Genomic DNA, 22,741 nt, shown 5'->3' on the forward strand with positions numbered 1-22,741 from the left:
CTCTGCCCGATTTTCCTTAAAAACCCGAATTATAAAACGTGTTTAATTCTTAACGACACTTTTCGGAATTCGAGTTTTATTTTAAAATAAATATAGAGATATTTATTTTGGCGACGATTTACGAAAGATATTGAAACTTAGACACTTTTATAAAATAAATATAATTAGTTATTATATTTATAATAGTCAACGCTAACTCGAAAACTCTTATAATATATATATTTATAAATATTTATTCAAATATCGATTTTCCGAACACTTTTATACGATAAATATAATGTGTACACCTATTTCAAACACCATGAGTTTGAATATTTATTTCACACCACGACTTCAAACACTTTCTATCAAATAAATATAACGATTTGTATTTATTTCAAACTTCGAAATTTATATTTCAAACGTCAATGGTTTCGAATATATGTTTATTATATATACTTACACCTTATGAAAACTACGACGAGTCGTATTACTATTACATCTACGCCTTTTATTCACGACCACTAACACGACGCCGTAAGTATATTTATATTTAAATATATAAATATACATATATTCTAAACCATTCGAAAACTAAGTCACCCTCGAGACTTAGTTTTGTCCCGATTATAAACGGGATCAAATAACCATAGATTGGTTATTCTAAATCAAAATACTAACACCTTCATAGAATCGTTTAGTTAACGATTCGGTAGAGCTCGGACACGTAGTTTAACTACGTTGTTTTATTAGAACTTATACGTTATTCCCTGTTAGGAATACTGTAGATGCACGCTAGCTACTTCACGTTCTTGGATCGACACTACGGAAACACACTAAGCTAGCATTGCATAGGAACGTCAAGGTGAGTTCATAACCCCCACTTTTTTTACTGTTTTACATTTTTATAAATGTTTTCGGGGGTGGAAAGACATGCAAGTTTTGCAAAAGTAAACAAATTTTCGTTGAACGAAAACTTGTATTTCTAAACCATATTGCGAATGGATTTCAAGGAACTCAAAAGGTTTACGAACGGTTTATACTAAACATACCGGTTTTACAAAACAAACGCGTATTTTCACAAACGTGCATGATTTTCATGACTAGTGACAGGAATATCCTAGTTACTACAACGGGACTGGGTTATTCTGCGTACGAACAACGAGACAACCCAATGGGTTTATGTCCCCCCTTTTCTTTTGAAATACATATTAACTAGGGTATGATTATGCTATGGAATGAACTCTTGGATCACGTGCGAATAGGCGCTAACTTAGGCACCATTAATCCTTTTAAGGACCACGGAACAGGGGGTAGATCTATCGGGTACGGGCGAGCCCCACTCACGGTCCTTGTGCGGCCACTTAGAGTGCTTTTGTGTCCCTGTCGAAGTGAATCGACACTTAAATCGTCTACTGGGTTGAGTGCTTCCTATGTCGGCACACATATTAATGTCTTAGCTACACATTAATGATCAACATGTTCATAGACGCTTTACATACCAACTTACAACACTATAACTTTCAAATGTTTTTAATATTCATTTGACGAAAACTCATAATACATGTATTTACAAACTTTGATAATGTTTTCAACTTATGTACAAGTAAGAGGACGTGTTGGTCCTGCTTACAAAGACTTCTTTTGGGCTCGGCCCATTCTCTCTCGTGCAATGCACAAGGATTTTCGTGGGCTAGACTCACAGTTTTCATATGATATATCGAGAAAAATGATTCTATTATGTTTTCTCCACAACTTTTAAACCGGTTATCAAAAAGATTTATTTTAAATCTTTTCAAAACAAACTATGAACTCGCTCAACTTTATGTTGACTTTTTCGCATGTTCTTTCTCAGGTTGAATTTTCAAACTATGGAACGGTTGGAATAGGAGAACCCACGGGAATTCGAGTACTTAGCGGTGTTCATTTTCTAGAAGTCCTAGCTTATTTGCTTCCGCTGTGCAATGAAGATACCGGTCCAGTCACGCCAAGCTCTGATATTTCTAGGTGTGACAGATTGGTATCAGAGCTATAGGATTCAACGAATTAGGTTTCTGTAGAGATACCTAGGCTTTGACCTCACTTTCCTCTGGGGACTTAGATTTTTAAGACTTGAACATATACAGAACGCCTAGGACTTGAATATGGGTTCCAACCGTTGCCGAAAACAATGAGTCCACAATATTGGTTTTAAACATACACAAGTGTTGTGTTGATAGACGGTTCATGAAACAAATTCATACAGTAAGCAAAACCTTAAGAGTTTTGATAACACGCTTATAGGACCTTTGGAAAACTCTTGATGAGAAACGTTTGTCAAAACTCATTAAAGGTCCTCACGTAGGAGTCGTGACTATTAACTCGGGCGCACACTATTATCTACATTGTCTATGCTATCTTATTTACCTGAGCAGGCAACCTACGCATAACGAAACGCTATTGCACGAGGATACATGAAACTCAAATCATACGCCAACGGATGTCGGAGCACATCACATTCTACGCGGAACTAAACGCTAGTGCACAAGTATACCTGAAACTAAAACTATACGTCAGCGGACGTCGGCGAGGCCTTTGGAAAACATGATTAAGCATGACAACAACGATGCTAACCCCGTCAGTGGGAGAACTACTGGTCGAAAGCGGCAAATTGGCAAGTGATCCTGCAAACGACATGAATCTCGCTGAGGTACGTTAGAACAAGATTTCAAAACACTCGGTACTTAGTCTAAAGAGACTCACAGTTGCTGGCGCTACAAAAGAAGTCACATGTCTTCGCATTCCCCCTACTTCATTCATGGCGATTATGCTACGTACAACATTCTATGGTAATGTCACATAACAACCAATCATCACGTGAACTTCCAGGTAAAGTCCTTAAATTTCTATTGTTGAAATTTCGACTTCTTGCATATAGTGAGTAGATTTTTGCATTTCTACTCCGCCTAATGATCGTTGCACCACAAAGATTTTCTTCCATGATAGCAAACACTCAGTTGTTTTATTTTTAATGAATTCATATGTACGCACACATTGTTTGTCGCGCATATGGTTCGTTGATCCGTGAAGACCATTAGAGGGCTTCACTCCAAATTGTCGTTTTATCAAAACTCAAATATCATTCGCTATACTTGATCTTTGCATTGTGATCTAGATGACCCGCATTGATGTTGACTTTTTGATATCGAGTAAACGAACTAGTTGAGACTCTTTTCTTTTGTGTTACATTACATGGTTTGTTCATTGCAACCATTTCGAAATTCTATTGTCAACACATGCATTCATTGTTGAAATGTGACTAAACCAAGTTCAATTGTTTGAACTTACTCGTAATATATATTCGATTCAAGATTCCATATGATGGATTGAGGCCATCATATTCAAAATAATCCCAACGAGCCCTTCAATTGCGTTGAACCATAACAGGCTTGTTTGGTCTTCGACTTCATTGAATCATTTCCTTGATCACGATCACCTTGTGGTGACGTTTTAACAAGTTTGAAGCTTGTGCTAATCTCGTTGCTCACCTCATGTACGGATTTAATTATTTATTTATTTGTTTATTGATATTAGATCCACTTTGTTAGGTTATCATGTTAAAGCAATCTTAACACAATCGTGTGTTAAGATAATGGTACACAAATTCATGTCATATTCCGGTGTACCTCCTAACGGTTCTTTCAACATCGATCGAACATTTTGTGATATTCATTGCTTTTTCATCTTCTATCGGAAAACATTATTTATTTGTTTCATTTTCAATTGGAAATCCTATGAGATTCGTTTGAAACAAATATTCAGACTTACTTCGTTGAATCTCTCACTTGATTTCAAAACATAGGTGATACTTGTTCTATCACCGCTATTATTGAATTGTTTCATTCACTACGACACCTTGTGGTGTCGGTATAAACTTGTAGCTTGGGCTAATCATGATCGAGTGTTTCATGCAAAACACAGGTGATACTTGTTCGATCACCGCTATTATTGAATTGTTTCATTCACTACGACACCTTGTGGCGTCGGTATAAACTTGTAGCTTGCGCTAATCATGATCGACCGTTTCATGCAAAACTACGTACGCTCTTTGCTTGGCTAATCATTTAAATAGTCTTAATGCAACTATGTATTAAGACGATGATACACCAGGTTCGGTTGTATTTCATTTCGGTGTATCCTTGCAATTCAACAATGTCAACACGTTGATTTTGTCTTATTCATTTATTGGTTCGACAGTAGACAAATCATTTCTTGATTCTATTTATTCGAGTTTGTTGAATTCGAGTTTAATTTATACAACAACCAACGCAAGTTGCCGTTGGTAGTGAATTCTATTGTTTCAAAAATTTATTTGCATATTGTGAACGTTCATTTGGAATTCTATTGGTCGAAATCCCTCCTATGTTGAATCGCGTAAAGTTGGTCGCATTGGTGATAGTATCACTACACTGCGTTCACTTGACATCGATTTCTGGAACAAACTCAGCTGAATCGTTGGGTTCTTATTGATGCAAAATGTCCTTACATTCACGTAATCTGAATAAGTCTTGATTCGATTACGCGGTCATTTACTTTGGTATTATTTGGACTTACCTAGGAACGACACAACTCTAAGGAGATAACATAGTCCAAATTTCGAGGACGAAATTTCTGTAACGGGGGGAGAATGTGACACCCCATAGATTTCGTTGATAACTTACGTTGATGTACACGTCATAAATTATTTTATTATTGTTTAAAATGATAATAACTTATAACAAGCGTAACGTGTTATTAGACCGGTGTATGTGTCCAAATAATTCATATACACGTACATCACATATATTACTTCCATATATATATATATATATATATATATATATATATATATATATATATATATATATATATATATATATATATATATATATTTGCACAAAAGTCTTTTTTTAGAGACATTAGATCTCCACCACCACACACATAGATTATTATAGTCTAAAGACCATGTCTTGTACCTTAACACTTGATGTCCTGCTAATTCAATCCCTATGGGCTATGTGTGTCAATATGACAAGACAAATGAATGGCAGCATGTGCATGATGCGTGAGTTTCAATCCAACATCCATAAAAAAGATTTTTTTTTCTTTCTAAACTCTACAACATGCATTTTATTTAATTAAATGCCTAAAATACTTGATACACTACCATAACCCTCCATCTCCTTCAAAAATTCTAGTTGCAGACACAAGGAAACCCTCATCATCTTAAACTTTGAAAATCTTATCTACACCTTCAATTCTCAACACAAACAAAACACAGAGACTTTTTTTTTACTCTCCTTCCCTCTCGATACAACTCAAACCAAACACACCTCTCGGCTCACTCCCTCTCCCCTGCTTATTAACCCACTTTACCACACAAACACCCAGTTATGTTCCCTCTCTCTCTCTCGATGTCGAGCCGGCCACCACAATCCATCTCCGGCCGCTGTGTTGAACCGACAACACCCCCACCGTGGCAGCGTGAAGGTTGGACGACGACGACACCCCCCCCCTCTGGCGACTCAGATTTGCAAAGAATGACGACTGGAGTGCGAAGATTTCGCATCAGAAACTCACACACGAAGCTCCGGTACGGTTTTCCGACAACCGGCAGAAAGAGATAGCGGCAGCGTGGTGGCGGTCGGTGTCGAGGGTCCGACGGGTTCTCTGTCCGGTAACCATGTCTACTCGTCTCCATTCCAGATCTGTTAGTGGATCTGATAGTTTTTTTTTAAATCCTACTTTCTTTTGTTTTCCGGTAACGATGATTAATGGGGACGAAGATGATGATTGATAATGAATAGATGATGTGATGATCAGATGATGAAGAGATGAGGCAGTGTGGTGACAACCACCATTTCCGGCAACGAACGCCGCACAGTTCCGGTAAGGAACCTATGTGTTTCTTTCATTTTGTTTTTTTTTCTTTTTTCAAAGATTTGATGAAAGTTGATGCTGATGCTGTTAAGTTTGCTCAAGATCGGCTCAAGTATTCATATCGGGTTTCTCAGCTTCGGGTGTTGTTTTGAGTTATTTTAAGCAAGGTTGGGGTTTTATTCGGGTCAGATGTAGTCAACGAGTTCGAGTCAACTCGGTGAACAACGGTTAAACAGGTTAACGCCCGGTCAACATGAAGGACCCGGTAAAGTATTAAGCGTAGCAAATTAGTTAAGTTAGATTTATATAGTTAAACGCGGAACCGAGCTCGACCGATACCGTTAGTGATTAATTATGTTTTAGTTTTGTCGTATTTGATAAAGATTTAGTTTATATTGTGTGAATTGATTGAATTATTGTTGAGATTTGACAAAATACGAAAACTTTTTATTGTCGGGTTATTCCAAAAACAGAGGAAACTCTGCCCGATTTTCCTTAAAAACCCGAATTATAAAACGTGTTTAATTCTTAACGACACTTTTCGGAATTCGAGTTTTATTTTAAAATAAATATAGAGATATTTATTTTGGCGACGATTTACGAAAGATATTGAAACTTAGACACTTTTATAAAATAAATATAATTAGTTATTATATTTATAATAGTCAACGCTAACTCGAAAACTCTTATAATATATATATTTATAAATATTTATTCAAATATCGATTTTCCGAACACTTTTATACGATAAATATAATGTGTACACCTATTTCAAACACCATGAGTTTGAATATTTATTTCACACCACGACTTCAAACACTTTCTATCAAATAAATATAACGATTTGTATTTATTTCAAACTTCGAAATTTATATTTCATACGTCAATGGTTTCGAATATATGTTTATTATATATACTTACACCTTATGAAAACTACGACGAGCCGTATTACTATTACATCTACGCCTTTTATTCACGACCACTAACACGACGCCGTAAGTATATTTATATTTAAATATGTAAATATACATATATTCTAAACCATTCGAAAACTAAGTCACCCTCGAGACTTAGTTTTGTCCCGATTATAAACGGGATCAAATAACCATAGATTGGTTATTCTAAATCAAAATACTAACACCTTCATAGAATCGTTTAGTTAACGATTCGGTAGAGCTCGGACACGTAGTTTAACTACGTTGTTTTATTAGAACTTATACGTTATTCCCTGTTAGGAATACTGTAGATGCACGCTAGCTACTTCACGTTCTTGGATCGACACTACGGAAACACACTAAGCTAGCATTGCATAGGAACGTCAAGGTGAGTTCATAACCCCCACTTTTTTTACTGTTTTACATTTTTATAAATGTTTTCGGGGGTGGAAAGACATGCAAGTTTTGCAAAAGTAAACAAATTTTCGTTGAACGAAAACTTGTATTTCTAAACCATATTGCGAATGGATTTCAAGCAACTCAAAAGGTTTACGAACGGTTTATACTAAACATACCGGTTTTACAAAACAAACGCGTATTTTCACAAACGTGCATGATTTTCATGACTAGTGACAGGAATATCCTAGTTACTACAACGGGACTGGGTTATTCTGCGTACGAACAACGAGACAACCCAATGGGTTTATGTCCCCCCTTTTCTTTTGAAATACATATTAACTACGGTATGATTAAGCTATGGAATGAACTCTTGGATCACGTGCGAATAGGCGCTAACTTAGGCACCATTAATCCTTTTAAGGACCACGGAACAGGGGGTAGATCTATCGGGTACGGGCGAGCCCCACTCACGGTCCTTGTGCGGCCACTTAGAGTTGTTTTGTGTCCCTGTCGAAGTGAATCGACACTTAAATCGTCTACTGGGTTGAGTGCTTCCTATGTCGGCACACATATTAATGTCTTAGCTACACATTAATGATCAACATGTTCATAGACGCTTTACATACCAACTTACAACACTATAACTTTCAAATGTTTTTAATATTCATTTGACGAAAACTCATAATACATGTATTTACAAACTTTGATAATGTTTTCAACTTATGTACAAGTAAGAGGACGTGTTGGTCCTGCTTACAAAGACTTCTTTTGGGCTCGGCCTATTCTCTCTCGTGCAATGCACAAGGATTTTCGTGGGCTAGACTCACAGTTTTCATATGATATATCGAGAAAAATGATTCTATTATGTTTTCTCCACAACTTTTAAACCGGTTATCAAAAAGATTTATTTTAAATCTTTTCAAAACAAACTATGAACTCGCTCAACTTTATGTTGACTTTTTCGCATGTTCTTTCTCAGGTTGAATTTTCAAAGCTATGGAACGGTTGGAATAGGAGAACCCACGGGAATTCGAGTACTTAGCGGCGTTCATTTTCTAGAAGTCCTAGCTTATTTGCTTCCGCTGTGCAATGAAGATACCGGTCCAGTCACGCCAAGCTCTGATATTTCTGGGTGTGACAGATTGGTATCAGAGCTATAGGATTCAGCGAATTAGGTTTCTGTAGAGATACCTAGGCTTTGACCTCACTTTCCTCTGGGGACTTAGATTTTTAAGACTTGAACATATACAGAACGCCTAGGACTTGAATATGGGTTCCAACCGTTGCCGAAAACAATGAGTCCACAATATTGGTTTTAAACATACACAAGTGATGGGTTGATAGACGGTTCATGAAACAAATTCATACAGTAAGCAAAACCTTAAGAGTTTTGATAACACGCTTATAGGACCTTTGGAAAACTCTTGATGAGAAACGTTTGTCAAAACTCATTAAAGGTCCTCACGTAGGAGTCGTGACTATTAACTCGGGCGCACACTATTATCTACATTGTCTATGCTATCTTATTTACCTGAGCAGGCAACCTACGCATAACGAAACGCCATTGCACGAGGATACATGAAACTCAAATCATACGCCAACGGATGTCGGAGCACATCACATTCTACGCGGAACTAAACGCTAGTGCACAAGTATACCTGAAACTAAAACTATACGTCAGCGGACGTCGGCGAGGCCTTTGGAAAACATGATTAAGCATGACAACAACGATGCTAACCCCGTCAGTGGGAGAACTACTGGTCGAAAGCGGCAAATTGGCAAGTGATCCTGCAAACGACATGAATCTCGCTGAGGTACGTTAGAACAAGATTTCAAAACACTCGGTACTTAGTCTAAAGAGACTCACAGTTGCTGGCGCTACAAAAGAAGTCACATGTCTTCGCATTCCCCCTACTTCATTCATGGCGATTATGCTACGTACAACATTCTATGGTAATGTCACATAACAACCAATCATCACGTGAACTTCCAGGTAAAGTCCTTAAATTTCTATTGTTGAAATTTCGACTTCTTGCATATAGTGAGTAGATTTTTGCATTTCTACTCCGCCTAATGATCGTTGCACCACAAAGATTTTCTACCATGATAGCAAACACTCAGTTGTTTTATTTTTGATGAATTCATATGTACGCATACATTGTTTGTCGCGCATATGGTTCGTTGATCCGTGAAGACCATTAGAGGGCTTCACTCCAAATTGTCGTTTTATCAAAACTCAAATATCATTCGCTATACTTGATCTTTGCATTGTGATCTAGATGACCCGCATTGATGTTGTGTTAGGCCCTAAAGTGTGAGACTGACGCATCAAATTACCACAATGGGCTATGGTTACGAACTGGGCTTTACCGGGTTAGTTTATATTAGGTTTTGGACCTTTACAGGTCACTTGGGCTAAGCTTTAGGCCATGTGGGCCAAGCAGGCCCAAGGGGAGCCCATGTGGGAAGTGGGCTTGCCTAGGTATATAAACAAGTTTTCTACTTGTTTTAGGGTTTGAACCTCCTTGTTACACAATTTCCTAGAGAAGCTAGAGTGGAGGCGATTCGATTGTGGTGTACTCATACCAGACGTTTTTGCTTGTTAAAGTAATCGAAACGTGTGTGAGTTAAAAGTTATTTCGGTGTTCTTGCTTTTCATATTTTTCGGTTTATCTTGAATCATCTTGTGATTGGATTCCGCACTCTCACAAGATTAGGTTTGATATCATTGAAAGATCCGGTTAAACGGGACTTACAAGTGGTATCAGAGCCTTTAGAACCTATTTCTAGGCTCGGTGTGATATCAAATATTCAAGATTTCGAATTTTCGTTCATCGCGTTCTTCGTGTTCTTCGTTGTGTTCTTTGAAATTTTATCAAAAATCTCTATATTTTGGTGATCTGTGATTCTTTGAATGTTGTTAGGATTTGAATTTTTTTTTAAGTTTGAAAAGGATTTAATAATCCCATAATTTTCGAGATTTTGGTTAATAGGCTTTTGAAAAAGTTCTTTCTTTCCAAAATTTAAAAATAAATTTCAAACTTTCCATTCATTGTTCCGTATCCAATGGTTTCAAGTCACATGGTCAGTTACAAATGTTTTTGAATTGAAGATCTCGAGTCGCAATCACCTACACGATTTCGAGTTATCACGTTCTGAGTCGCAATCAGTTTGAGTCGCAACCACAAGATCACAGTCAACGGTCATCTTCTCAGCAGCCACTTGAGTCGCAACCTTCTGAGTCGCAACCACCTGCAACACCGTCATCTGAGCTCATTCTGTTCCGAATCGTAACCGAGATCTCGAGTCACCTTCACTGTTACGAGTCATCCAGTCGCAATCACAGGAGTCACCTTCTCCGTTCAGTCATTGTCGGACTACCACAGTAACTTCCAACATCAGAATCCGGTCTCGAGTCACTCTCTGACTCGCAACCACGGTTTCGAGTCCATCGCTTCACAGTCGCAATCATCCGTCTCGAGTCGCAATCACGGTTCCGACTTGTCCACTCGCAATCACCGTTCCGACTTGTCCACTCGCAACCTGCAACAATCATCATCATTTCAGTCGCAATGACGGTTCCGAGTCCCACACTTTCGACTCGCAAACTCCATCTCCGAGCATCACCGTCTCCATCATCTCCTCTAGCATCATCTCCGTCTAGCAATCATATTCATTGGTTATCATTCACTGCTTATCATTCAATCATCGTCGTCGGAGCTACAATCATCACTTGCAACTCCGTCACCGATCGCCGATTTAGAAACGTCGGAGTTGCAACCATCACCTGCAACTCCGTCACCGATCGCCGATTTAGAAACGTCACCGCCATCAGTGTTAACCGCCATCACCCTCATCACCGCCATCAGGGTTAATCTTTGTCGTTAATTATATGGATTGAATTTGGGAGTGTATCGCAGAGAGTGAGAGACAAGTTGCATGTGTTTTTAAAAAAAAACTAAATTAGGGTTTTGGTGGATTTTAAAGGAAGAAGACAACAGTTGCTCTCGTTTAAGTTATTTATTATCATAATAATCATAATCATAAATAGTTTTCTTATATATTAATTAAAAAATTTTAAAAAAAAAGGGTTTGTTTTGTTTGTGATATCGGTCTGACAGGTTTTGAGGTGCGGTTCAGAAAGTGGGTTCATTCGCGTGCAAAGGGTTTGAGTTAGCGAGTACACGGGTGCTCGTTTAGTTTGTGTTTTGAGGAGAAGAACAAAAGTATCAACCACCCATTGAAATTATTATGACATTACGTGAAGAGATGCTTTCTGTCTTTTGCACTCCTGAGTGTAGAGAAAGAGTTGAGGCATATCGGTTACACAACGCTGAGTTGATTCAAGATTACAAAGATATTAAAAATAAAAACTTTACTTTGGCCAAAAATGAAAAACTTTACAAAGAAAAAATTGAGGCCCAAAGAAAAGATATCGTTCAGTTAAAAGAAGATCTCAGCGCTAAGAACTGTAATTTTTTAGATGCTCTAGCAACAATTAGTGACTTGACCAAAGAACTAGAAGACCTAAAGGTCAAACATCAGGTAAATGAAATTAATATTAAAAAATTTGACACTTCTAGTAATTTGGTCAAGAACATTTGTGATATACAACTAGAGTACAAAGAAAAGAAAGGGGCTGGTTGGGATACACAAAAGCTCCTCCTCCTTACAATCACAATTATACATATTTGCCTTTCACGGAAGAGGAGCTAATTAATGAGGGTAAAATGACTTATGGACCAAAAGTTGATAAGTCATCTGTCAAGAATGAATCTGTTAGCAATAAAAAGTCAGCCCCATCAATTGTGACAACTGCCACTTTACGGTAACTTTTCACACTTAAAATACTCATTTTAGCTACATTTTTAGCTACATTTTTATTCATTTTGAACATCCGAACTGCTTATTTCGTGGCATGCACATAGAATACTCAAGGAATACTCACTTAGGATGCATATGACTCATTTTTATTAAGTACATTTGGAACAGTTTAAACAATGCATCGAAACTACTAGAAAAGCACCTAATAAACTAGTATTCTGACGAAAAAGCAGAATCCGCAGAAATCATCTAAACGACATCTTTAGGACTTAGACGAAAGTCCAACATCTTATATATATTAAACCCTAACTAGGAATACAAGGGTTTGATTTAAATCCTTTCCGAAGTCCGATAACACTAAAAATTGCCCGAAAAGCACTAAAAGCGATGATTTCAACACTTTTCCGCAGAAATTCTGCTGAAATCAGCTTTCTAATATTTTTACGACATGTAAAAATATTATTTGACATATAATTCATGTGAGGATACATTCGGGTATCATCCGAGTCAATAACTACATCAATTCACACAAGTTTCGCAACTTAGCGTTCAAATAACATCTAACCGAAACAAATCAAAACAATTATCCGAACAATGTCAAATCTTTTTTTAATGATCATCTAGTGTTAATTGGATCATTTTGGTCTAGTAATGATCATTTAACACCCTTTAAACACTTAAACACTTATACTTATAAACTACCTAAAACATCTAACTAAGAACTCTAACATTTTTACTAAGTAATTCAAGAAGGAAAAGCAAAGGGAACCCCCCCCCCCATTCACGGTTGCAACACCCCTTTGTGGGACCCATTTTTTTTACTTGTTACCACAAATATCCTAGATGGTTACTAAAGTCTTGCAAGTGGATGCAAGTGGTGAAATATGATCATTACTAGTAACTAGTTACTTCATTCCTAAGCTTTTCATTCATGCATTTCACTTTCCATTTTCACAACACCAAAAGCTCCCAAACATACCCCATTTTCGGTCCATATACACCATCCCCCATCTTCATTTTCAAGCCACTTTCATGATGATCAAGATGCATTTTCATGGAACTTAGGAGGATCTAAGGCAACCACAAGTAGAAGCAAGCATTTCCATCCATCTAAGGGCTTTCAACCATCAAATCTTCATATTCTTTGCTTTTCATTTTCACCTAGATCATCCCTAGCCAAGAGCTAGAAGTGAGCCTTCTAAATCCTTTATTTTCATACTTGTTTATGTATTTATTGTTAAAGAACAACTTATAACTAAAACAACAATACAAAATAAGATGAAAATATAAAGAAGCAAAATAATAATCATAATATAAAAGTGTGTTTATGTTGTGATTTATTGATGATTACTTGCATATTTGATCTAGTTTTGATGGTTAGCATACAAATAACTTGTTAGATGATGTTTAAAAACATAATCTAACAAGTGTTCATGAAAGTGTTTAAGGGTTTTGTTAAACATGAAAGATTAGATGGATGATCATGATCTTTGTTTTTGTTAAAGTATATAAAGTGGTTAACTAAAAATAATGCTTTTACAAGTTATAAAAAGAAAACATACAAGATGGGTTTTTATAAAAAGCTTGTTAAAGCTAGAAGTAAAATATGATTTTTGGACTAGTAAACATATGTAAAGATCATACCAAAACCCTACATGATTATGAGTTCATCTTGATAAGTTATGTTATAAATCTCTTATGTTTTTATTAAGAAAAATATGAGAAGATTGGTGGTGATTTTATAAGAAAAGATGTGTTTTTATTAAACATGGCAAAGTCCATATTTCTAATAAAATATGGCCAAGTTTTCTTAAAAATCATAAGTTATAAAAACTATTATTTTTGACAAAATCTTTATTAGATTAAAAGATTTTTAAGAATAGTTTTTATAAAAATCAAAGTTGATATAAATATATATTTTTGAGAAAATATATATTTAGTTAACTTAACAACTTAAGGGCTATGTGTTATATGTTTGTATTAGTTATATGTATTATAACTAGGAACTTGAATACAATGATACAAATGAACACAATAAACATTTCGACTAAAGTCTTACAAGACTTCACATATTTACGCCTTAAAACGAGTTACGGACGATTCAAATAATCGGACACCATTTATGGTCTAAATGAACGACGGACGACTACATAAGTGAATTACCAATCCGAAGAGTTACTACGATGTTTAGACAATTTTTCGACACGAAATATAAATATGCTATCGATAACAAATTTTCGGATGTTTATAAACTTACAAAAACTAGTATGTTTTTATTTACTAACAAATGTACTTAGTAAATTTTTATAAAAAGGTTTTTATAAAAAATGAAAGGCTTATTATACTAGTGGGCTATTTTATAACAAATGGGCTTATTATACTTAATGGGCTTAACATAAAGACATGGGCTAAGCCCAATATCAAAAACACATGGGCCAAGCCCAATACCAAACATATGGGCCAAGGCCCAACACTATTTAAGCCCAACACTATTCAAGCCCAACACTATTCAAACCCAACACTATTCAAGCCCAACACTATTTAAGCCCAACACTATTCAAGCCCAACACTATTCAAGCCCAACACTATTCAAGCCCAACACTATTCAAGCCCAACACTATTCAAGCCCAACACTATTCAAGCCCAACACTATTCAAGCCCAACACTATTTGAGGCCCAACACTATTCAAGCCCAACACTATTTGAGGCCCAACACTATTTAGGCCCAACACTATTTGGGGCCCAAAAACATGAAAACATGGGCTCGGCCCAATGATACCATTATTGTAAACACAATCATACAATTGATACATATAAGACACGAGATTAAGAGGACTAAATCCGACTATACAACTCACATGATACAAGATGACATATATGTATATATTTGGTGAAATATATATATATATATATAACAGATTAACAACTCATTCATCTAAATACACCGTTCAACGAACAGTATAGACATACAAGTCTTACACACAAATAAGACACAAGACTTGTACTCAAGTTACTTACAAAGACCGAAGTGTCTAACAAAAATAAGGACATTTGTAGGTCGCAACGCTATTCAGGACGACCGCACGTGAGATCTTATTTTCATCTATTCACAGGACGCGATACTGTGAGTTCATGTCCCCTATTCATTTAAATGTTTTACAACTTTACAACTATCGGGGAAAATACATGTTCAACGTATGTTAAAGTTAGGGAATGAAACACCTTAGATCATGTGCGAATTAGGGTTATACATCTAAGCACCATTAATCCAGTTTGGACCTAGGTACAAGTGGTTAGATCTAATGGGTTTTGGCGAGCCCCACTCTTGGTCGTGGACCCATACGGAAGAGTGCTTTTGTGTCCCAGTCGATAGGAATCGGCATAAAATCGTCTAGGGTTGGATTGCTTCCTTTTTCGTCACACATATTAATGTCCTTGCAAAACATTAATGATCAACGATTTCATTGACGCTTTACATACTACAACTTACATTTTAAATACATCTTTTACAACTAAACTGCATGAATTCGCCAACTTTTGTTGATGTTTTACAAACTTAACATGTATTTCAGGGAATTAAAGGACCATGTCGGGATTCTCAGTCAAGATAACAAGTACCAGAACTCCATGCCATCTTTTGGAGGGTTTAACTGTTATATTCCGCCTCTTTGCGGAAATATGATGGTTTAAACCTTAGTAGTTTATTTCATGTTAATGTATGAAACAATAACACTTTACTTTTATGTTAATGGTTTGTCACCGACACACTAAACTTATGTTGTAATCTTTTGAAAAACTTATGTAATGGCAATGGAGTATGTTTTATTCATATAGTTTGTTCATGTACATCGATATTTATGCAATGAAAACCATACAGATCACACCTCGCGCTTCCGCTACGAGCGGGTGTGACAGTTTGGTATCAGAGCATCGATTGTAGTGAACCAGGATTCTTTATCGAGTCTAAGTCTACAATCACTAGGGATCTCTCACGAAAATCAGTTAAATACAAACAAATGTTTTCATTTGCATAAACATTTTTCATGGTCCATTTTCAACAAGAATTCATCTCATACAAATCAAGCAAGGACATTAGTGTCTTAGTCATCTAAATGGTAGACATGCAACTTTAAGTTAATCCACACAACTCAATTAGGATAACTTAAAATGAACATTATGTGAAAAATACATTTTGTGTATGTATGTAAAATAACAAATATTCATACGTGTCGAACAACTTATTTCTCAGGATATCATGTCTTCCTCTGAAGGAAGCAACATATACGACGACATAGACCCGATGGAGCTATCCTCCGACGATGACTATGTGCCGGAAGTTCAGGTCATCTTATCTGATAGCGACTCTACTTCTGACAGCGACATGGATGATTTCCAGCCGTTCGCACTTCTGGGCGAGATCATCGATGATGATGTGTGAGCTATCCCCCCTATACTCAACGACGTAGTTATCATAGGTCACCCGGAGGGTGAACATGTGGTCGAGGTTATACCATGGGATGTTCTTCCCCTTGCTATTGTGCCCTTCATTGACGACCTTGACGAGGAGGACGACGCTGTAGTCCCTGTGATTCCTGTGGAGCATTTGGATGACGAGTTGGGAGACGGGGATGTTCATGATTTGGTTATTCTAGAGGTTCCAGCACCGGTGGTTCCGATTTTTATTATCTCTTCTGATTCAGACACCGATTCGGATGCTTCCACTTATGCGTCCGTTACCTCATCCGCACTACAGGGCCATGTAGACTTTGGGGATGACATGATGCCAGCAGAGCCAGCCATCCCTGTACCTATTCCAGTCCCTACACCAGATGCATCTCCCGAGCATGTTCGCCTCATACACTTCGCACCTATCATACCACCGACTGACCATACTGATGAGGCCGGACCATCCGGACATGCACACATACCACCCAGTGTCGAGCCTCTTACTGCGCCATACCCACCCCCTCATGTTATGCCTCTGACGGATCCATACCACCTACTGCATTTCCCAGCTGCTACTACCGAGTTACGTGCCCGTGTGCTGACACTCGAGCATCAGATAGATTTTGTTATCCGTCGAGTTAGTGAACTCGAGGATGAACTTACTCACCTTATTTGCTTGGTACTTCAGGCTCCACCACCACCACCAGGGTCACCACCATTACCCCCACTACCGCCCCAGATGCCACCAGTGGATATACCACCAGTCGATCTACCTACCCGTGTTCTGGCGCTCGAGCAGCAGAGTGTGTTCCTTCATCGTTTGGTGCTCGATTTGGAGGGTAGGGTTTCTGATGTTCACAGGCTATTATTCCCGATTCCACCACCAGTATTCCCCCCACCATAGACTATGTTTGCAGGTATCGTACTTTTGGGACGGGTATCTATATCCGTTTTGTGTACATATTGATGCTCCACCAAGTTTTTAGGACAACCGACATATAGCGGATCACACCTTTGGAAGGAAGACCTTGTTATCTCTTTTGTTGTACTAGACTAGTATGACCGGATTATGTAGCCCGAGTCTATTTTTTTGTTGTTTCCTTTCAAACGATAATGTAACCGGTTGACTATATATATGAAAAACTTGGTGTTATCTATTAAATGCATCTGAGTGGTCTGGTTGGACATATCTTATTGTTTATGTTAACTTATTTACTCGCATTATATGTTTCTTGGTGATATTGCTATTAATGTTAAAGATGTATTATTTTTTTTTATGCTTAGTAAAATTATTTAAGAAATCAAATCAACGTCTAATCTTTATCCTATTTCTCCTTTGGAAGAATCATGCCACCAAGGAGAGTCTTACGGACACGGACAGTTAATCCACCCCCACCTCCACCGATGCCTACAAACGAGGCTGAATTAAATGCACTAATAGAACAGAGGATCGCCCAAGCTATCGCACTGTATGAGGCATCCCGTGTCGAACAAAGTGGTGGCACCGGCGGATCGGGAGGCCAGGGTCAAGGCGGTAATTCAGGTGGAACAAATAATACGGGTAACGTTTAGTTGTTTTAATTACAACTCATCAAATTTCTTTCTAAATCTATTCGTACGATTCACTATTTGCTCATTCAGAATCCGTTGTCCAATTACAGGGTGCACATTCAAGCAGTTTCTGGACTGCAAGCCACTCAACTACGATGGCACAGGCGGTGCTGTGGCTTACGTGAGATGGACTGAGAAAACGGATTCCACAATCAGAATGAGCAGATGTTCCGCTAATCAGCAAGTCACTTTCGTTACTGGCTTGTTTCTTAACGAGGCCCTTACATGGTGGAACTTACAAGTGCAAACTTTGGGTGATAACGCTGCTTATGCGTTAACTTGGGAGGAACTGAAGGAACGTATGAGGGATAAGTACTGTTCTCGTGCTGAACTCCAGAAGTTGGAGAACGAGTTTTGGACCCTTACCATGGTCGGAGCTGATATCACGGGATATACGCAAAGGTTTCACGATCTGTCCCGCGTGATTCCTTACCTTGTGACACCAGAATACAAGCGTATCGAACGCTACATCTGGGGACTTTCTGACAAGATTCGAAGTTTGGTTACTGCAGCTGAACCCACGACTATTACTCAGGCTGTGACTATAGCCGTGAGTCTTACTGAAGACGGGGTCAGGATGAAAGTATTCGGTGAGAAAGGTGACGATAAAAAGGAAACACATGCCGAGTCTTCCAACCGTGGGAAGAGGAATTACTCGAATTTCAAGAAGGGAACCCGCGGTAATAATAATAGTAACAACAACAACAGTAACAACAACCACAACAACAATAACAATAACCCCAACAACAACAACAACAACAGGCGACAGAATAACCCGCAAAAGGATGCAAGGGCGTTTGTAGCCACAAACGACACTGGTCCTAAGAAGTACGCTGGTACTTTACCTAAGTGTGAGCGATGCAAATATCATCACGTGGGTGATTGTCGGGTTGTCAAGTGTGACAAGTGTGGCAAGAATGGCCACCGTGCTGAATCATGTTGGGGAACGGGAAATAATACTGGATCGGGAAGTGGATTTGATAACAAGAATGGGAACGGGAATGGTCGTGGTCAAGGATGCTTTGGATGCGGAAGCAAAGATCACTACAAGAAAGATTGTCCTAAAGAAAACCAAGCTCGTGGTCGATCTTTTGTGATTGGAGCCAAGGATGCGCGCCAAGACCCTAATGTGGTCACTGGTACGTTTCTCCTCAATGATCATTTCGCATCCATATTATTTGATACCGGAGCCGATTTTAGTTTTATCTCTATAGAATTTAAAAATATTCTAGGCTTGGAACCTAGTAAGCTAGATGTTCCATATTCTATAGAATTGGCTAACGGTAGACTAATAGAGACGGGAGAAGTTGTTAAGGAGTGTACCTTAGAACTTGGTGAACAAAAATTCAATATCGATCTCTTACCCATTGAATTGGGTAGTTTCGACGTAGTGGTTGGCATGGATTGGCTATCCAACAATCGAGCCGAAGTCGTTTGCCACGAGAAGATAATTTGACTACCACTACCGAACGAAGAGACACTTGTTATACATGGAGAGAAGCGTGACACCCCATTACGGATCATCAATTGCATGAAAGCACAGAAATACTTACGAAAAGGTTACATTGCCTTTCTAGCGCATGTTGTAGACAAGAAGACCGATGGGCCGAAGTTGACGGATATTCCGGTAGTAAAAGAGTTTCCTGAAGTCTTTCCTGAAGACTTGCCAGGACTACCACCTAATCGACAAGTCGAATTTCACATCGACTTGGTACCAGGAGCCGCACCCGTAGCTAAATCTCCGTATCGATTAGCACCTTCTGAAATGCAGGAATTGTCCACACAACTTCAAGAGTTGTTGGATAAGGGATTCATCAGACCGAGTTTCTCGCCTTGGGGAGCTCCAGTTCTTTTTGTGAAAAAGAAGGACGGAACATTCAGAATGTGTATCGACTACAGAGAGTTGAATAAACTCACCATCAAGAATCGGTATCCACTACCGAGGATTGACGACTTATTTGATCAACTTCAAGGGTCGAGTTTTTATTCAAAAATAGACTTACGATCTGGGTATCATCAGTTACGGATTCAAGAAGAAAGCGTACCGAAAACGGCTTTTCGAACTCGTTACGGTCATTACGAGTTTCTCGTTATGCCTTTTGGTTTAACGAACGCACCGGCGGTCTTCATGGATTTAATGAACCGCGTGTGTAAGCCGTATCTCGACAAATTCGTCATAGTGTTCATTGACGACATCTTGATATACTCACAATCGGCAGACGAGCATGAACAACATTTGAGAACCATCTTAGAACTACTCAAGAAGGAGAAACTATACGCGAAGTTTTCCAAATGTGATTTTTGGATTCGTGAAGTACAATTTCTCGGGCATATAGTGAACGAGAAAGGTATTCAAGTAGACCCGTCGAAAATTGATTCGATTAAAAATTGGGAAGCGCCCAAGACTCCTACGGAAGTGCGACAATTTTTGGGCTTAGCGGGATATTATCGGAGGTTTATCGAGAATTTTTCAAAGATTGCTCAACCGCTAACTTCTCTTACACAGAAAGACAGGAAATTCGATTGGGGAGAGAAACAAGAAGCAGCATTTCAACTTCTTAAAGACAAGTTGTGCAGCGCACCAATCTTATCATTACCTGACGGTACCGATGACTTTGTAGTATACTGTGATGCTTCGCACCAAGGTTTGGGTTGTGTACTCATGCAACGTGAAAAGGTTATCGCGTACGCGTCCCGCCAATTGAAAGTTCACGAGAAGAACTATACCACTCACGACCTAGAGTTAGGCGCGGTGGTATTTGCTTTGAAAATTTGGCGGCATTACTTATATGGTACACAGTGCACTATTTTCACAGATCATAGGAGTCTACAACACATATTCAACCAAAAAGAATTAAATATGCGTCAGCGACGCTGGGTTGAATTATTGAACGACTATGACTGTGAGATCAAGTACCATCCGGGCAAGGCAAACGTTGTAGCAGACGCCTTGAGCCGCAAGGAACGAGTTAAAACACTAAGAGTGCGAGCACTAGAGATGACGATTCACACAGATCTTACCGCACGAATTCAAAATGCACAACAAGAAGCGCTCAAGGAAGAGCATATTCTAGAAGAATCACTTCGAGGCATGGAAAAACAGTTAGTACCAAAGGAAGATGGAACTTTGTACTTTGCAGGTAGAATTTGGGTTCCATTCTTTGGAGGTCTCCGAGATCTCATTTTTGAGGAAGCACATAGGTCAAAGTACTCGATCCATCCTGGATCAGATAAGATGTACCATGACTTAAAGGAGTACTATTGGTGGCCTAACCTCAAAAAGGATATTGCTATCTATGTTGGAAAATGCTTGACCTGCGCGAAGGTCAAGGCAGAGTATCAAAAACCGTCGGGTTTATTACAACAACCCGAGATTCCCGCTTGGAAATGGGAACAAATATCGATGGACTTCATTACGAAGTTACCCAGGACCTCGAAAGGCCATGACATGATATGGGTAATCGTCGATAGATTGACAAAGTCCGCCCACTTCTTACCGATTCGGGAGAAGGATAGTACTGAGAAACTAGCGGGAATCTATCTCAAAGAAATAGTGGCTCGTCATGGAGTGCCTATTTCAATCATTTCGGACCGAGACGGTCGTTTTGTTTCAAGAATATGGAAATCATTTCAACAGGCCTTTGGATCTCAATTGAATCTAAGTACGGCCTTTCATCCACAAACTGACGGCCAGAGCGAACGGACAATCCAAACACTCGAAGATATGCTTCGTGCATGTGTTATGGATTTAGGCGGCAATTGGGATAATCATCTACCTCTAGTTGAGTTTTCCTACAATAACAGCTACCATACAAGTATACGAGCTGCACCGTTTGAAGCTCTATATGGTCGAAAGTGTCGCTCTCCGCTATGTTGGGCGGAATCAGGCGATAGTCAATTAATCGGTCCGGAACTAGTCCAAGATACTACTGATAAAATTTTTCAGATACGAGACCGTATCAAGGCGGCTCGCGATCGACAAAAGCTTTACGCAGATGGAAAACGAAAACAAACATCTTTCGAGGTTGGAGAGAAAGTTTTGTTGAAAGTCTCACCTTGGAAAGGCGTAGCGAGGTTCGGTAAACGTGGAAAGCTTAACCCGCGTTACATTGGACCATTTGAAATCTTAGAGAAGATTGGCACTGTTGCTTACAAGTTGAAGTTACCAGATGAACTTAGCAGTGTACACCACACGTTTCATGTGTCGAATCTTAAAAAGAGTCCAATACAAGTAACCGTTACCATTCCTACGGATGAAATTCACATTGACGACAAACTCCAATTCACGGAGGAACCTGTTGAGGTCACGGACTGGAAGGTCAATAAAACACGGAGAAGTCGTATCAAGTTAGTAAAGGTTCGTTGGAACTCTCGTCACGGGCCCGAGTATACTTGGGAACGTGAAGACCAAATGAAGTCAAAATATCCCCACCTATTTCCGAAGACTCCTGAAAAGAATAACAAAGCTAGAATTTCGGGACGAAATTCTCAATAACAAGGGGAGAATGTGACAACTGCCACTTTACGGTAACTTTTCACACTTAAAATACTCATTTTAGCTACATTTTTAGCTACATTTTTATTCATTTTGAACATCCGAACTGCTTATTTCGTGGCATGCACATAGAATACTCAAGGAATACTCACTT

The 22,741-nt window shown here is 38.5% G+C and overlaps 1 protein-coding gene and 1 long non-coding RNA gene across 2 annotated transcripts; both read left to right on the forward strand.

The window, feature by feature from the left end:
• The first annotated feature begins 13,047 nt into the window (after positions 1–13,047).
• LOC110905478 lies at positions 13,048–15,823 on the forward strand. Its single transcript, XR_002573159.2, has 3 exons — positions 13,048–13,224; positions 15,093–15,159; positions 15,608–15,823. It is a non-coding gene; the product is annotated as an uncharacterized LOC110905478 (long non-coding RNA).
• A 2,005-nt stretch (positions 15,824–17,828) lies between these two features.
• Positions 17,829–19,548, forward strand: LOC110906763. The gene is made up of 4 exons (XM_022151841.1): positions 17,829–18,042; positions 18,143–18,772; positions 18,896–19,231; positions 19,325–19,548. The coding sequence occupies exons 1-4, from the start codon at positions 17,829–17,831 to the stop codon at positions 19,546–19,548; spliced, it is 1,404 nt and encodes a 467-aa protein (XP_022007533.1).
• Positions 19,549–22,741: the final 3,193 nt, after the last annotated feature.

The sequence above is a fragment of the Helianthus annuus genome, chromosome 14 (genome assembly GCF_002127325.2).
Source record: "Helianthus annuus cultivar XRQ/B chromosome 14, HanXRQr2.0-SUNRISE, whole genome shotgun sequence".
NCBI classification, from domain to species: domain Eukaryota; kingdom Viridiplantae; phylum Streptophyta; class Magnoliopsida; order Asterales; family Asteraceae; genus Helianthus; species Helianthus annuus.

What these genes read in the sequence shown, in the direction of transcription:
- LOC110906763 (XM_022151841.1), top strand. Translation starts at nt 17,829, where the DNA reads ATGCCACCAAGGAGAGTCTTACGGACACGGACAGTTAATCCACCCCCA. An exon ending in AGGTGGAACAAATAATACGG is followed by an intron (nt 18,043 to 18,142) that starts GTAACGTTTAGT and finishes GTCCAATTACAG; the next exon opens with GGTGCACATTCAAGCAGTTT. An exon ending in AGACCCTAATGTGGTCACTG is followed by an intron (nt 19,232 to 19,324) that starts GTACGTTTCTCC and finishes AAAATATTCTAG; the next exon opens with GCTTGGAACCTAGTAAGCTA.